General features: G+C 31.0%; 1 protein-coding gene across 4 annotated transcripts; it reads left to right on the top strand.

Annotated features, from left to right (window-relative positions):
* The first annotated feature begins 21 nt into the window (after positions 1-21).
* On the top strand, positions 22-18312 carry krz (beta-arrestin protein kurtz). Of its 4 annotated transcripts, XM_089176641.1 has the most exons (10): positions 22-305; positions 4238-4290; positions 8606-8819; positions 9244-9619; positions 9703-9996; positions 10614-10751; positions 12423-12566; positions 15383-15469; positions 16023-16169; positions 16616-18312. In XM_089176641.1, the coding sequence occupies exons 3-10, from the start codon at positions 8687-8689 to the stop codon at positions 16689-16691; spliced, it is 1395 nt and encodes a 464-aa protein (XP_089032767.1). In that variant the 5' UTR covers positions 22-305; positions 4238-4290; positions 8606-8686; the 3' UTR covers positions 16692-18312. The 4 variants fall into 4 exon arrangements, with proteins under 4 accessions (XP_089032767.1, XP_089032769.1, XP_089032766.1 ...); XM_089176640.1 differs by lacking the exon at positions 4238-4290 and having other exon boundaries at positions 23-305; XM_089176643.1 differs by lacking the exons at positions 4238-4290; positions 12423-12566.
* Positions 18313-18429: the final 117 nt, after the last annotated feature.

The raw sequence follows: 18429 nt of genomic DNA, 5'->3' as shown, positions 1-18429 counted from the left end.
CGCAATGGAGCGTCTGCGAAGAGGCGCTAGTCTCTCAGGACATGACGTATTTAGAGTAGTTGTGCAGTAATCACAGTCGGAGTGTGTTTCCAAAGAACCGCTACATCGTCATTCTCACATTATTAAGATAAATGAAAGACAATATAAATTGTTAGACGTGATTTCGTGATTTGTGTCTAAAAAAGAAGAAATCGAAAAGTAAACAAGAAATTTCATTATTTACAATAGTGAGTTTTATGTGTGACAGTTGATCAAGATTACTCGGGGAAAGGGGTGTGGGCCGACTGAACGCCAGAAAATATTAGGTAAGTCTTATCTTTTTTTCTCTTTCTCTCTCTCCTTTTTTACTTTTATATATTTTTTTTATATTAATTAATAGATACATTCAATTTAATTAATATTTCAAATATTTAATCAATGTTTTATTCAAACTCAATTTGTTATCAAATAGATTGATGAGGAAGTGGTGCTCATTTTAAACATTCCTGTTCACTTGTGATTATACAAATTTAAAAATGGTTAAATTAATATTAATACTTTTAGATAAATACAATAAAGATGTTTTTGTTAAATTCAAAAGTAACATGCATCTATCTCTATTTAAAGTTATTTACTTGTGACGTTTTCAAATGCAATCTTAATGAAAGTTTACAAACTTTGTGTATTCTATTAATTATATAGTTTATATATATATGTATTAGATTAATCAACATCTTTTATTGTAAAATCTATAAAGATAATATTCATAATTAAATAACAAAATAGATATTTTAAAAATTGTATTAATGCAATTAATTTAATAAATAGTCAGTTGATTTTAAAACATGGTAGTGAAAAATCTAATCTTTCAATGATGAGAAGAAGAAGAAGAAGAAGAGATATAGAAATCGCAAACAGGTTTAATACGAAGACATTGCTGCAAGAATTAGTTTATCAGAATGTGACTTGTTGTAAAGATAAAATGGTATGAAGTGTTATGATAATATTTAAAACGTAAAGTCAGATTTGAATTTTATCAATGCCTTAGATTGAAAGTTTTAATCTTCTCAACACTTTTTTTCTTTTCTTTTAAAAATGTATTTTTTTTCAGTTCGAGTACACAAATTCATATGGAGTTATTATCGAAGATGAATTTGTAAGAATATTAAACAGTTACGTATTATTCTGCTTTGCTGAAATTGTAAACACTCATACATCAAGTTAAGTCGCAGATCTTTGGATTTCTCTCTTGCAAAAAAAAAAAAAAAGAAACATCCTTCCGTTCATTCGAATCCTCGTTGAAGAAGAAAACAAATCAAAATAAGGGATAACAAAATGTTGACATTCTTAATACGAATATAATTACAAAAAAAAAATCATTCACTTTTTTAATACTATAAAGAACTTACTTTTAATAAATATACATTTGTATTTATCAAATGCAATTAACATTTTAGAATAGAAATGGCATGAATTGCAGCTGTCTTCGTTTTTCTCTTTTTCTCTTTCATTGCTGTAAGAAAAACAGAGAAAGAGATAAACGTGTTCCGATTGAGCAAACAGATCGTCTGTAAAATACACACGAGAAAGCATGCTTTTTTATCACTGTATGTGCATATATACGTGTGAATCTTCTGCAACGATACGTGAACGATATTTTCACGAGACGCAGGTTTCTATCTGGTGCATTTTTGAATGAGGGTAGAGAGGAGCATGAAAATTACTTGGAAAATCCATTTGGATGATTTGCGACATATCAAACTTGTATAATCCTTTGAAAATGATATATTGCGTGTTATGATGAGATATTATCTTGAAATTGTGTATCATCAATACAAAGATACTTTTATAATCTACGTACGATATAGTAACTAATCTTGACTTTAATATCTTTAGTCGACATTTTACTGATCTTCAACAACATCGACGTACATATTTGATATCACTCGATGATACGTTTTCTATATATATATATCTTATTATCGATATATAAATTCCATTTAGTTTTCTATATAAAATCATTTTAAATAGAGAAATGTAATGTACAACTGTATTATTATCATGCAAAACAATTTGATTGATCATAAAATAATATCAGAACGTTTAGTAGTTTATATTTCAATGAATGACACTAGTATTTTTTATGTTACATGTTATTTTTTAAGCTTGTTTTGCATGGATAATAAGTATATAGGGCTTTCCATCCGAGGAAAACTTCAACGTTATACATTGAATTCACCAAAATGAAATTTGTTGAAAAGTTCGTAAAGGTATAACGTGCCGATGGTATATACAACAAATTTACTGCTTGAAAATATAATCATCATACCCGATGATCGTTTGACTTTCTTGCCAAACTGTAAATATCTTTGGAAAGATTATCCGAGCATATATTTAGTCGTCTTTCGAAGCTTTCCCAACGTTGTTAGATTCGCAAAAGGGTCGAAATGGGGAGGGGGTGTAACTCAAGGGTTTATAAGTGTCACGTTAAAGCCAGGGATTTGATGGGTAGAGGAGACGAGTAAAAGTGGAGATCGTGTGGTATGTCGCGACCAAAGGTTCAAAAGAGAGTCACGAAACAAGAAAGAGAAAGACAGAGACAGAGATAGAGATAATATAGGGAGGTGACTAAAGAAGAGGCACACTGTGAGAGACACGCAAAAGCTTTGAAATCGTCTGTTCTCAAAAGCTACGGAATTCTGTATTCCTCCCTTTTCCCTTCTACCCCTTTTTCTCTCTCTCTGTCTGTCTGTCTTTCTTTTTTTGCATCGTACCTAAGAGTTCCGGCAGATACAAAGGCAAGCCGTGTGCCTTTTCCGGGTAAAATTACTACACGCATTCGTGTTCTCCTGAAATCAACAACAAGAACAAAAAAAAAACGTCTCTCTTTATATATTTCTTTCCTCTTGTATTTTTATTTTTATAATGTTTTTTATATCACATCTTTTTTCTTTCTCAATTAACAAAATTCTTCTACAATCTATTTCAAATTTCATTATCATTTTAAGTATTTTGTATTTTCTTCGAATAAATTTCATTTACAACAATCCCGTTAGATTTAGTAACAGAAATGTTTTTTACGTGTCAGTAAATCGTTACTTTTATTACCGAGACTTTGGTCTTTGCTAAAAATGAAATGTTGTTAACTTGGATGTATATAACGTTGAAGAGATTTTGGTATCAGGAAAATCAAATGATTATTTTCAATGTGAACATTTTATATCGGGTAATATCGTGCACGATGAGAAAAACTACTACTACTACTCCTTCCTTAGACGTCATTTTGAAGAGAAATAAAATTTCATTACGTTGTATATTACATAGAAACATGGGACATAAAAAAAAAAAGAAATATATTACAGTGTCGTGAGAAGAAAAATCTTCCATAGATTTTTTTATTTTGATGTCGCGCCAAATGGATACTTAATTAATCATTAAAAAGAATAATATATATATATATATAAATATTATAGCCATGAGGATTATCGTAAAATTCGAGTTCTCTTTTGTCGTTATTGGATGCGGTCCGACAATCATGCAGTGAAGCACGTTAGATGTTTCCCCAAGCGAACACAATGGATCGCACTCGCGACTTCCGTTGGTGCTTTATTGGACGCGACGAGCTATAACGTTCGTTTATACGACACATTTGCAAACTCCCTTGCAAAATTTGCAACGTGATTTTATCTTTTCAACGCTTCCTTATAATCATACGAATAATAATTGTTTTTCAATAAATGTTAACAAAAGTAACAGGAAACTCAAGAGGATTCATAGTATATTCAAATGCAAATATGAATACGTGCATCTTTAATGATGTAATTCATATTTTTTTATATTCATAAAATGAAGATATTTTTATAGAAAGTTACGAGTCAGATTTAAGGGAGGGTAGAAATAAGGTGAAGGAATATTTAAAAATCAAAATACGTCATGCGTATAATTCTTTTATTGTTAACGCAATTTTATTCTGGTCGATGAACGGATCGCCGGCCAATCGATAGTACGTACATTTTCATCACTCGACATCCTGTAATATTTTTTTCACGATGAGAGATCAGGAAAGGAGCGAGGTATGCAAAACGTCCGATATGCTTTGAATTTTAATACGCGCAAAAGTGGTTCACCCTTCGTTACTCGATATGCCAACCGACGCGAATCACATATATATATATATATGTAAAAGAGAGAGAGAGAGAAACATACATATACATACAATACATAGTTGCATATAAGAAAACTCAGTTTTTTTTTTCAGACGAAGATCTTATACTAAACCGTGACAAATGGATGTTTCTCTCAACAACGAAGGTTACGTTATTTTCTGCTAAAGAAATACGAGATAAATAATAGCCTTGTTCAATTATATTTTCCTCAAACAATTAGTGTCGTAAAAACGATTAATCATTCGTTCGAATAATTTCTAAATGATAGATCGATCCATGGGCGTAAATTTTAATCAATTTTTCTTCACCGACTGTTGTTTAATTACATTCATTCTGTATATATATATATATATATATATTTTATTTATTATCTTTTTCATTCACGCCTAGCAAATGCATTAATATTTCTATTATTTCCATAGATTTAGATTTCATTATCGTATTGTATTACCACCTTGCATAATATCTCGTTAAATCAATCATTCATTTTACCACTAACGATATTCGATTAATCATTTAGATTAGTTATTATAATTCATAAATATGATAATTTTTATTATTATCAAAGTTTCTTTTTTTTATGACTCGTCTATCAATGAGATTTAGAGTTTCTACATTGGTGAGTCTGGAAATAGTGATGGTAACGTTATAGTAACCACAGAAGATGGGCAATTTTATGTTTATGAATATACGTTTGTTGGGAAATTCCAAAGAAAGTTTGTACATCAAATAGATGGTTTACAAACCATTGTTTCATTTCTTTATAAACAATAGCAATATCTTATTTGTTGAACAAAATGAAATACAACAGTAATGTGTATTGTGTAGCATGATCTGCATTGATATCATTATAATTAATTAATATGTTTTTAATTTATTTACAGTGAAAGTTAGAAATAATAATTGTGTAGAAAGAAATAATACATTCCCACAAATCATACCACCCTTGAGATATATGCTTGTTAAATTTTCTCTTTTTTTTTTTTCTTTCTTTTTTTCCTAACAATTTTTCCTCCTCGTGGTTTGCGCACCAGCCATGACCTCCTTAATAAAGGGAAGCCTGTATTTCCGTAGTTAGAAAAAAAAACACTTGCTTTTACTCCTTGAAAATGAAGGAGGAATATGAAGCAGTTGAGCCTAGTTGATCTGACCGGAAGATATTCGTCACTACCGGAAAGTCTTGTGTAAAGCAATGCCATTAATTAAAATCGGATTATACAGCTAACAGTTTCAGTTATTCCTTGTTAAAAGAGAGAAAGCAAACGTTTTTGATCATCAAATTATTTATTTTCTTTTTTTTTTTTTTTTTTTTATTTATCCTTTGAATCATCATGGATTCTCATTGAAATCAAATTCATTTAAGTGAACTAAAAGTTTCTGATATTGTGATTGGTTCCATAATTTGATGAGAAAACAATTAATTGATTTTGAAAATCACGGAGGAACTTTTTTTTGGTTTTATATTTCGTGAAAAACAAAATTCTGTGGAATGTTTTAAAAGATTTTAATTACTCTGAATGTTAAAAATAAATAGAGGGTGGGTAAAAAAAAAAAATAGATTATATTGGATAAAAGGCAAGGCACTTGACGAACATCGAGCGAAAGTGTTGTTATGTTGTTCTTCTCGAGAGTTTACTACCACCTTTCTCTCTCTTTCTCTCTCTCTCTCTCTCTCTCTCTCTCTCTCTCTCTCTTTTCTCTTCTTTCCTCTAACAGCTTTTCCCTTCGATAACGATTACGAAGAAGGAAAGTGGTTTTCGAGTTAGCAGTCAGGCAAAAAGGGTACTTTGCCACAAAATCGATGGAAAAGTACGCCTAATGAAAAGAAGGGAAAATCCTATTACCTTTTCCATCCCATCTTTTGCCTTAGACGACTTTCCGAGGCCATCTTGGAAAAAGTTCAGTTTCGAAGAAGGAACCCTTAACGTTGTATCTCTAATAAAAAAAGGACAACCAGTACATGAATATAAAGTCAGAATTATATTCATTTTCTACTGAGTACCTTCATTTAATTATTTTAATTGCAGTGTTATATATCGGGTGTTAGATTCGTAATGTAAAAGTTTAAGCAGAAAATGAAGAGACGAGAAGGAAGGAAGGAAGGAAGATGTGAAATTCATTTGAAATTTTATAATTCAATTATACGCTTGATAGATCATTTAACAACGCTGTTGTGTAAAAGTTTCTATTAGTCAATTGAAAAATTGCATATTTTTAGAAATAAGAAAGTAAGAACCTTGTGAATGGGTATTGAAAGAAAAAAGAAAAAAAAAAGATAATCAAATGTCCATAAATTCCACGTTTACGATGGCATCTCAAAGTAGAAACGATAATTGAATTTCAAATGTCGCCTAATGAACGAGCTATTCTTCCAATTACACATAGCGCTATCGTAATTACGTTATCTATACTATTATTACTTTACTGTGCTTGAATTTTAGGTTTTACATAAAATTAAGCGACGTAACAACATCGATAAGAATTTAATTTCTCTCGTTTCGATAATTATATTGCAATTCTTTTCTTTTTTTTTTGTTTTTTTTTTTTTTACAAATCTTTTTATACATTTCTACGATAATAAACGTAAGTTGAACAATTAAACTTGTGTAGGTATTACAATATATCAATTTACATGAACTCACAACTGTTTTGTCGATGCATCATTTGATTTATAGGTTTTTTTTTTTTTTTTTACGACTTTATTTTCTTTCTTTTTTTTATTTTTTTTTTATTTTACCACGAACCACATAAAATATATTTTATTTGTTTATCTTTCATCGGAAGGAAGATATGATTCATACAGTTTATATAACACACAACAGAGAAAGAAGAAAGAGTGAAAATAAAGCTCGTTTATATTTTTTGTACATTTAATTATCTTTTTAAATATCGTTAAATTATTATACAGTTAGTAGTTGTATTTCATTAATATATATATATTTAGATTTTAATTAATTAAACAAAACAAAAATGTAACGTTCATATTTCTTCGATATAAATTGAAATAGAAAATTAAAGCAGTATATATTTGAAACAACATTAATGAAACTCGTGTAAAATGTATTAGTTGTATAAGTAAAATATGTGTAAGTTGTTTTATTACCAACGAATTCGTCATTGCAGCTTGCAACTGGGTCGTTTGACGTTTTGCACACTCTTCTGAAGAGAGGCTTATGAATATACATAAATACATATATTAAAATACACACGCGCGTGTATGCATATGTTTATACAGTTACACGCTTGCGAATTTTTCATGCTAAGGAAAAATTTGTTCTTTATGTGATTATTATTTCAATTATGTATATATATATATATAACATACCACGAGAAAAACATGTTTGTTAGCTCGTAAATATTTCATGTAAAACGTAAGGATCTTAATTATTCTATTATTTTTATAACGACGAGATATCACACAGTCATTTTATCTTCAATTAAAATCTTTTGACGAATGAACATTGTTTCTTTTTTTTTTTTTTTTTTGTATACACGGTACGTTCATTAACTTTCGGATCGGAGAAACTTATCGCATCAATTAGAATTTCGAGTATGTTCGAGTTTGCGTCATATTTATTGAGAACGCAATCCTGACGCAAATCGGCCTAACTGCATTTCTCACTATGTTCGTCACGTTGCCGATACTCTCTCGTTTAAACCTAACGTTTCAGTTGTCTCAAGTTATACACTTCTATTATATATATATACCTAACGTTATAATTCAACAAACTTTTAGCTCGTAAATGTCGGAGAAAAATAGCACTAGAAGTATAGTATATCTAGATATTCGTGCAAGATTGCAGCTTTGCTTTGAATACACAAGAGAAGTTAGAAAAATTGGGCCAAGTTAAGTGTATAATGATTTCAAATAGTTGGAATTATTTAATAAAGAGTAGTAGTAGTAGTAGTAGTGTTGTTTCTATGAGCTAATCATTTGTTGCACAATTTTTTTTTTTATTAAACAATGCATAACTTGGTTCAATTATGCACAACGCCTGTAGGCTTTAGCGAGAATTGAAATACGCAAAGTATCTTGGTATGTACATATATGAATGTACATCTTTCTACATGCACATATGTATATGTATATAGTTGTAATATACACGGGTAGGAAAGTATACTTGACACTAATCATGGATCGTATTTTATGCAGGGAAGAGAGTCTCATACCTGTTATGCATCTCCGTCGTGATATAGATATCCACATGGATTCCACAATGAATCTATGTATTAGTATACGTTCCTGTAAATACATACGAACCATATTATTATTCATGTATCTAGATATCTCATTGATAATATCATATAGATCATTTTAGTCCCCTGTAACTCTGACATAGGTACTCTTCTACTTAACACAATTACAAGACCAACTATTTGAAATATCATTTGACGTGGATAATTTTGGATTATTATTAAATAAATCGATTTTTTTTTTCTTTTTATCTTATCTTTTACAGTGTTACAATTAGTGGATAGATTTCTTGTGCACTGAGGACTGAAATAAGTTAGGGGCCAGTTCGGGCCCTGGGATACGCGCTATGGACACTGTGGACAGTGTTAACAAACGGCAACCCACCCGTGTCTTTAAAAAATCCAGTCTCAATGGCAAAATCACTGTTTACCTTGGAAAAAGAGATTTCGTCGATCATATAACCCACGTTGATCCTATCGGTAAAGAAACATTTTATTCTTATAATAAATGATATCATTAATTGTATAAATATTAAATAGATAACACACATTTGCACATGCATACGTAATACACATTGAAAGTTAATCGTTATTTAATCCTTTATTATTATTTTTCTTATCTATTCTCGACAAGTTTATTTTTGTTTCCTTTTTCTCATCTATTTACGTACCATAACACATCACTTATATAATACTTTGAAAGCACTCTTGTTATTGTTTTAATAGAATTGTTTTTTTTTTTTTTAACTAATTTGTTTTATTAGTTAAATGAAATGTCACGTTGTGAGTTGAGTGATGTAACTGGAAAGATGTATTGTAAAGGGAGGTCATTAATTGTATCATCAAAAAGGTGGGGTCATCATGTATGTACTCTGTTTGTATATAAGTGAATTTTTGATTGCAGACGGTATAATACTCATTGACCCAGATTACGTGAAAGATCGTAAAGTTTTCGGCCATGTTTTGGCAGCGTTTAAATATGGAAGAGACGATCTCGACGTGCTTGGACTATACTTCCGAAAGGATCTTTATCTTGCTGCGGAACAAATTTATCCCCAGGTGACAAGCTGTCAGCCGCGCAGAGAGCTGACACGTCTTCAAGAGAGGCTAATGAAGAAATTAGGAAGTAATGCCTATCCGTTCTATTTTGAGCTACCACCACATTGTCCGGCCTCTGTGACGTTACAACCAGCACCTGGTGACAACGGTAAACCATGCGGCATCGATTACGAATTAAAGGCCTTCGTTGGTGAAACTCAGGACGAAAAACCCCATAAAAGGTAGATAAATTCAGATGATCATTTGTAGACGTTTCTTTTTTTTTTCTTTTTGTTTTTACATTTTGATTTCTTAACTGTTGCAGAAATTCAGTAAGGCTAGCGATACGGAAGATAATGTACGCCCCATCCAAACAAGGCGAACAACCGTACGTCGAAGTCAGCAAAGAGTTTCTGATGTCGCCGAGCAAGCTGCTTTTGGAAGCGTCTCTTGATAAAGAGCTTTATCATCATGGCGAAAATATAGCTATAAACGTGCACATCGCGAACAATAGTAATCGAACAGTTAAAAAGATAAAGGTGTCCGTGCGACAGTTTGCAGACATTTGTTTGTTTCAAACCGCGCAATACAAGTGCGTCGTTGCTGAAGCTGAAAGCGAGTGAGTACCTTCCAGTTCAAATTTTATCTTCACGACGATGACAACGATGGTGATGATGATAATGATGATGATGATGATGATTATGGCGGCAATGACGATAAAGATAATCGTCAGAATATACGTCGTTATCAATTTATTATATTATTATCGCGTGTCGGCGTACAATTGACCCGTTAAACGGACAAACTAGTTAAGAGTTTCAATCGATTCTTTTTTTTTCTATTTCTTTTTTATTTTCATGCTTAATAGTTTGGGAACAGATGTACTTTAGTTAGAAAATTAAAACAATTTCGAAACAATAATAATAACAATGCACAATATACAGTTTTAATATTATATGCATCAAATTACTTTAATATGATTGAAATACTTTAATACCTTATTATATATTTGACGATGCACCTGTTCCCAAGTTAATCTAATCGCAATTCGCATATTTTTCTCACGACGACGCGTATATATAAAATCGATGCCGGATAAGTAGAATAACGAGTTTAGATTTTGAAATATCCTTCAATATATATCACAACACACATCCCCCATGCTAGGTATATAAAATAAATTTTACATTAGAATCTTGAAACATGAAAAGGAAAATAAGATGATTGCACTGGCAGTATAGGGGTAGCGCCAGGATTCACCCTGAGCAAGGTCTTTTCTCTAAGGCCGACGCTTGCCGACAACAAAGACAAGCGAGGTCTTGCTCTAGACGGTCAACTTAAGCACGAGGACACCAACCTCGCATCTAGCACAATGTGAGTGTGTGCTCGAACGGGATTTCTTTGAAGGTTTATAGAAAGTGGAGACTGTTAACGGATTATTTACAAAATACGATAAATCTTTGTTGAAAGTGTAACACAGTGTAACGTAAAAAGAACTATTTCTATTATTTAAATTAATTCTTTGACAAATTATTAAAGAGAAAAAAAAACAAAAGCCGTTATAGGTCTCCATGAGTTTTGTGATCTTTATAAACAAAACAAAAAATATATATATATATATATATCCGCATAATATATATCTTTTGGAGAATGGAATGCCACTTATTTTATTGGTGATTTTGTGCTGGGGTTTTTTGCGTGGTGGCCTGTTACCACATATACCTAGTTATGGATCACGATCGGTGATGGTTTTTTTCTTTATAGATATTTTCCTTTTACACATACACATACCACCCACCCACTCTCTTTCTCTCTCTCTTTTATCCCGTATCTGATTATATCAACGATAAACTAATGCACTCTTCTTTCTAACGCCTTTGTATTATCAATCCACCACGTATATGGAAACGACTATATTCGATATACGTTTATTACTATTATATTCTTACTTTATATACCTTGTTATCGTTTATCCTATGTATATTTTATTCTTGATATGTATTGCCAGTGTGTAAAACGCACATGCTGTGGGATTTCTTTTTCTTTTTTGTTTTTTTTTTTTTTATTATCTACTACACGTATACCACATTTTTATATCTACACATAATAAATATTTATTTGTACAATAGGCGTGTATATTACGTTTAATCTGTGTGTGTGTGTGTGTGTGTTTAAAATGTGGTATACGCTGTGCTGGGTGGTGCACCTAGAGGTTTGATATTATTTGATGTTCTGTAGCTTATTATTGTCTCGTGACAAAGTAGATCATTTTATTACCTGTAGTAGCTCTCTACATATTTATTGACAAATGGCGTTACATAAACCCCGTCCGTCGTTTTCTTTTTTTTCTTTTTTTTCTTTTTTTAGGGAAACCTGATCTAATATTTTACATTCATTTCTTTTCAAAGAAAATAAAGGCGATCGAAACACGATGTGTTGTGGTGGTGTGCATGTTTCTCGGATATTATAATATAATACGTAAAAAGAAGAAAACAATATAATGGTTACGCGTTATTATTAATCGAAATTCCAATTAAAGCGTTCACCATCGTCGTGTCTCTCTTCTGACAATTTATAATGCGAATAAAATGTCCCATCGTTCAAATTACACACTCGTGTAAAAAGAAAAAAAAACAAACAAATCCATACAATAATTCTCCACTACAATTTATTAAATCTTGTTGGAAATACTTTTCAAATGAAAACTAATGGAATAATAATGAATGTTCTATTTCTCGTTTGTAAATTTTGGATTATAACGAGAAGAATGATATATTTTAATGTAAAATTGTAATGGGAATTACCAATGAGAGAATTTAGACAAGGTAGAGAATCGTCAAAGTTTGTTGATTAGTTCGGCGTTTAAATATTTTCTTTCTATCTTTCTAATCTTTCTTCTATCTTTCTTCTCTTTCTACTACAATCTATTTTGTTTTCTTTCCTCATTCTAATTTTATCGAAGAACAGATAAATTACTATACATCTATATATACATATATTTATTTATAAACGGCATGAAATATACTTATGGTAAATATTTGTTAGGGAGGGATGCCCAGTGGGGCCAGGTTTCACGCTGAGCAAAGTCTTCTCCTTGACACCGCTTCTCGCCAACAACAAAGATAAATGGGGGCTCGCCCTCGACGGCCAACTCAAAGACGAGGACACCAATCTGGCGTCCAGCACCCTGTAAGAATATCATTAACGCTGCTTGCGAATATCAAATGAGAGATATCTTACGTATATCTTACTTACATCAATATTGTTATATCTAATGTGCATACCAATATATAACAACATACGTAGGTTGACACTTAAATAGTGACAACTATTTATTCACAACCAATACAAAAGAGTTACATGTTTGCACCTGTTATTGTCTCTCAAAGTAGTCACTAACGTTGTGTAGAACCCATTGCCAGTTATGTGGAAGGCATAGTGTATAATACCGTTAGCAGAGCCTGTTCTGTTAAAGGTGCAAATGGAGCCGGTCTACTGCCATGTCTCATCCAGTGTTACGATACGGCATAAGAAAGTCTCTCCTTTGCGCTCATAACGCTCCAAGTGCATCTGAGCAGCATCGTAACGCATATATCCATTTCTGTATTTCCGTCAATTCATGCGGAACCCTTTGTGGCATTCGCTTCAGAACTGTTCCAGAGATTCGACATGGCAGTAGACCGCTCGATTCGCACCATCAACAGAACAGGCTTTGCTAACGGGTTCTACACAACGTTGGTGACTACTTTGAAGGACAGTAACAGGTGCATACGTGTAACTCTTTTGTATCGGTTGTGAATAAATAATTGTCACTATTTCAGTTCCAACCTACGTATTTTTTTATTTTATATACAAACAAAAAGACATTTTACACAGATGCGTATCAAATTACATGCATACATCTTTTTCTTTTAAATTAGTCTCTTCTAATTATTCATTCAATTAATTAGACTAATTTTCAAATATGATTTTTATCACTTTGAAATTTGTTTGAATATTATTTTTTGTTAAAAGCAGCAGTAAGTAATGTCAATTCTAAATATTAAAAAACAAAATGTCTACTTTTGAATGATGTGTTCGAAGTGATTCAACACAACACACACTCTTGTGTGTGTCATATTTTATATAAAAAAGAACAACATGTGATATATAAATATATATTACGCGTCATATATATGTGTTATATAATTCTAGTATATAACGTTGATACGTTATCTTTATCTTTTTATATTCTTCACTTTTCTATCACTCTTTCTCTCTTTTTTTTTATTTTCTATTTTTGATATCATCTTTCTCAATTTAATTGGTTTTATCCAATTTTTTTAAATCTCGATTTTCATGTTCGTCGCATTGTGCCGTTTATTCGTCCAACATAACACACACACACACACACACACACATAATAAAAATAACAAAGATTTTTCTTCTTCTCAATTGATGAAACAAAAAAAAAACAATGTCATCATGTCTGTGGACTTTTATCTATTTCTATATTTTTATATTTCTCTCTCTTTCTCGCTCTCTCGCTCTCGCTCGCTTTTTTTAGTGGCTGGGCAAAAAAAAAAAAAGAAAAAAACAGCTTTGCTTTTCGTCGCAAATGAAAATCCCTACTCTTTCGTGGTTTTAAGTTTGTCTCTTTTTTCCTTGTCTCTTCTTTATCAAGTTGGTATCATATTGACGATGATATATTTCTTCTATTTCTTTCTTTCTCTTTTGCACGAGAGCTTTTCTTCAAAGTTCAATTATTATTTTTTTTATTTTTTTTCATTACATCCCTTTCTTTTCACGAAGGGATTTCGTTTTGATTTTTAACAAATCTGGGTCATTTTTTTTATAGATGAAAATCAAAAGAAATAACTGTTTATGTCAATTTATTGTGTTGTACATCTAACACATTTTTTCATAAGTCCATTTTTTTAATTCCCACTGTTGTGGGGTGCGTTAATAATTCGTGAATGGGGGAAAAATTAAAAACGAAAAAAGAAAAGGCGCGCCATTGAAATACGTCAGCATTTTTATTCTCTCAGGATTCTAAGTGAGAGAGTAAAAAAAAAAACCCCATCGATGTCGTCGAAAGGGGCAGGGGGAGGGGGAGGGTTTTACCAGCTGACACATTGCGTTTCAAAGGAAAGTCCGTCGTCCGATCGATGTGCGTAAACGTCGCAAATGAATGACGAGAAAAAAGAACAACTTGTTGTCTCGTGAAATTGGAATGTAAAAAAAAAATATTAATTTTTTGTATTATCTTTTATACGATTACATTTTTCATGCAATTTCGTCATGTGTGTATATAGGAGACAAAATTTCAAATAATAAGGGATGACAAAAACAAAAAAAGAAAGAAATGATAGGACCAAAATGACAACTCAAACTAAAATCCACTCTCCGTACTTTTCCCATTTTTTTTTATTTTTTTTTTATATTATTATTTTATATTTTTTATTTTATTCGTAGTAGTTGATGCAGTACTGCAGTAACGTACGGTGCATTACGTTGATTGCTTTTTAAAAATATGCATGCACTTTTCGTACTTTATTAATCTCTTCTGGGATATTTTGTTAGTTGTCTCTTAAAGTTGCATTTTTTTTTTTTTGCATATTGGAAAATTTGTCAAAAGAAAAAAAAACAAAGAATTAAAAGGAAAAGAAAAAAAAATTTTATTCTTTGTTTGTTTTGTGTTATGCTTATTGTTTGATTACATTGTATGGGTTTTTTTTTTTTTTTTTTTTTTTTTTTTAACACTAGAAAGTTAGAAATCTTTTCCATACCACTTGTCATACTTAACAAATAATTTCAAATTTGTTTACATAATTTAATGAAATGAATAATTTTCTAGTGTTAATTATTATCCTGTTTTGCTTTAACTTTGCATGCATGATGCATTCTGCTAATAATTTGCATGCCAGGCTACCACGTTTTATCATTTTTGTTTTTTTGTTTTTTTTTTTTTTTTTTTTTTTACATTCCAAGAAAATTATTTATAATTATTTATGTAATAATCACAGCGTCGTAGATCCGTCTCAACGTGAAAACCTAGGAATTATCGTCCAGTACAAGGTCAAAGTGAAACTCTGTCTTGGCGCACTCGGAGGGTAAGTTTTTTTACAATAAAAAACCAAAACGAATATAATTACATTAATGAACATCGTTTAAACCAGGGGTGTTGAAACTACAAGACCCAAATTTTTGATTGGATGTTTTTATTTGGTTTGAGAACTGTCAGTTTTCGTTGTAATCGTTGCTAAGTGACGAAGTGTTGTGTTACAATAAATAAGGGTGAATAAAATGAAATATATATATCCTTCGCTTATTTGTAGTTTTATCCCTGCGTTTAAATAAAACAAAAAAAAGGGGGGGTGTTGAAACTAAAAGACCCAAATTTTTGGTTGCATTTATTAGAACTGCAAAAAGAGGGGGGGTGATTGCAAAGGGTGTTTTTATTTTGTTTGAGAACTGTCAGTTTTCGTTGTAATCGTTGCTAAGTGACGAAGTGTTGTGTTACAATAAATAAGGGTGAATAAAATGAAATATATATATCCTTTGTTGATTTGTAGTTTCATCCCCTGTGTTTAAATAAAACAAAGCAAAAACAACAGAAATGGGGTGTGTCTAACAATCGGTTTGTGGAATTTTTTTGTTGTACAGCGAACTAGTCGCCTCGTTGCCATTTATTTTGATGCACCCTAAACCAGAAGAAGAAAAGTCAACACTTTCAACGTCACCACCAAGTCCAACGAATAAAGGCGATGGTGGTGAGGTACCGCTCGATACCAACCTCATACAACTGGACACGTAAGCCACCACTATTATCAAGTTACCACTCATTCCATTCCATCCCCACCCCCTCCCTCTCTCCCTTAAACCATTTTCGTCCTTCATCCCTCTTCAATCCCATTACCACTTTGATCGAATATTTGTTGAACTTTTCTGATTTAACCTTAAGAAGAAATCATTGAGTAAAAAAGGACACGGATTTCTTTTACAGATTTTAGTTGATTTCGCAAAAGCTCCATTTTTATTTTCATTTTCATTTTCATTTTTATTTTTATTTTTATTTTTATTTGTTGAACGCTGGAATGACATAAACTAACCAACCCCCCATTTTTAATTTGATTTTCATTTCCACATGCGTTTGAAAAACGGGAATCAAAAAAAAGAAAAAAAAGAAATGTATAATTTTGTATATTAACGTTACACTCCCCTATCGTTTCCCTTTTCCGTTCGGTTTTTCAACACAGGGAAGTCGATGGGGACGACGACATCGTATTCGAGGACTTCGCACGTCTAAGGTTAAAAGGCGAGACCGATGTCTGACCGTGTTACGTAAATGATATCGTCAAGTTGCAGGCTGGAACTACCACTAAACGTCCAAAGTTTCAAGACGCCACGTCCTCTGCCAATACACGCCCTTTTTCATTTTTTATTTAACAAGAAAGAAAAAAAAAAACGTCTCAAAGGGTTCAAAGTAAATTAATAAATGAAAAGAGAAAAGAAAAGAAAAGAAAAGAAAAAAATCAATCGTTGCGTCGTTTATAGTGTATTTGTGCGTGAGTTTGTGTGAGTCTGCTGTGTTTCTGCGTGTATGTATGTATGTATGTATGTATGTATGTATGTATGTATATGAAATATTGTAAAAAAAAATTTAAAAAGAAGACAAAAAAAACATTTAAAAATAATTGAACATTTAAACAAGAAGAAGAAAATTAATAATATGATCATAACTCGTCGGGGTGGGGAGGGGGGAGTCACACGAAATTCTTTTTCTAATTGGTGTAAATGTTTATTAATTATTAAACATTTTATTTATTTCAATAATGAAGAAATTTGTACTAAACAATTAACGCTTATTAATATTCGTCAGAATATAACTGGTCAAACATCGAATTAAACATCTGAACTTTATGCGTGTCAGTTATAAAAGAATGCATTTTTCAACCCTTTGATTGCTATAAATACTTTTACCTTAAAATATTTTGTATAAACAAAAAAAATTGTTTATTATTAATTATTAAATTTTAATAAAAAATTATATTTAATAATTAACAAATTGTTCTTTAGAAATATAATTAATAATAATATTACACTTTACATTAAATATTAATAGACACGTGTATAGCGCTGTTACGAACGATAAGTTTAAATAATTTTTTTATCAAACGCATATATGCGTCTATATAGCACTCTCAAAGGGTTAAAAATTGAAAATATTATTAAAAAAAAAAAAACAAAAAAAAACAATTTACGAACTAATGTTTAATATTTTCAATTGATACTATATATTATCACGTATAAATAATTGAATTATTGTTCGCGGTAACATCGATTAAATGCACAACTTGAATTTTGTATGCGTTATTAATTAGAACGCATTTTTTATTACGAAAGTATGATCGAAGTGAACAAAGAGAGAGAGAGAGAGAGAGACAATTTTATTATCACATAAATTTACATGATATAAATTTCTTTAATTAAACGATAAATAATTTATTTTAATGTTCATTCGTTGAATTTTTTTGTTTTTTGTTTTTTGTTACTTCGATCGCTTTACAGTTTTGCAAATATTGACCCGAAAGTTAAAAGTATAGGGGGGGGGGTAGTTCTACGATCATAAATTTATTACTTAAATACTTTTTGAATATTGTAATGACGAAGTAATTTACTATGAACGTAACAAATAGATAAAATATATAAAAAAAGAAAAAAAGCTCTGACTTGTTTTACACAATAATTTATCATTGACAATTTTATTCCGAACAAAACTGCAAATTATTTGTGTTACCTTCCCCCCCTCTCTCTGTCCCTAATTCATTCCTTTTTATAACAAACAAAAAGAAAAAAAATAAATCACAAACCCGACGATTAATAAAAAAAAAAAAATATCAAAGACTGAATTTTAAACACACTGTTCAGAGAGAGAGAGAGAGAAAGAGAGAGAGAGAGAGAAAGAAAAAAATAGAAAAGGGTTGGTAGGGTGAAACGTAGGTGTGAATGTGTGTGTATATATACGTGTCACCATAGAAACGTTCTACCTACATTGAAAAATATTTGCAAA

Source organism: Polistes dominula, unplaced genomic scaffold (genome assembly GCF_049000335.1).
Source record: "Polistes dominula isolate Pdom_NZ unplaced genomic scaffold, Pdom_raw_medaka contig_80, whole genome shotgun sequence".
NCBI classification, from domain to species: domain Eukaryota; kingdom Metazoa; phylum Arthropoda; class Insecta; order Hymenoptera; family Vespidae; genus Polistes; species Polistes dominula.
The sequence above is the reverse complement of the archived record's forward strand: the minus strand, read 5'-3'. Positions and strand labels throughout refer to the sequence as shown.

Coding starts and splice junctions, on each gene's coding strand:
- krz (XM_089176641.1), top strand. CDS start 8,687: ATGGACACTGTGGACAGTGTTAACAAACGGCAACCCACCCGTGTCTTT. Junction 10,752..12,422: donor AACCTCGCATCTAGCACAAT/GTGAGTGTGTGC, acceptor AATATTTGTTAG/GGAGGGATGCCCAGTGGGGC. Junction 12,567..15,382: donor AATCTGGCGTCCAGCACCCT/GTAAGAATATCA, acceptor TAATAATCACAG/CGTCGTAGATCCGTCTCAAC.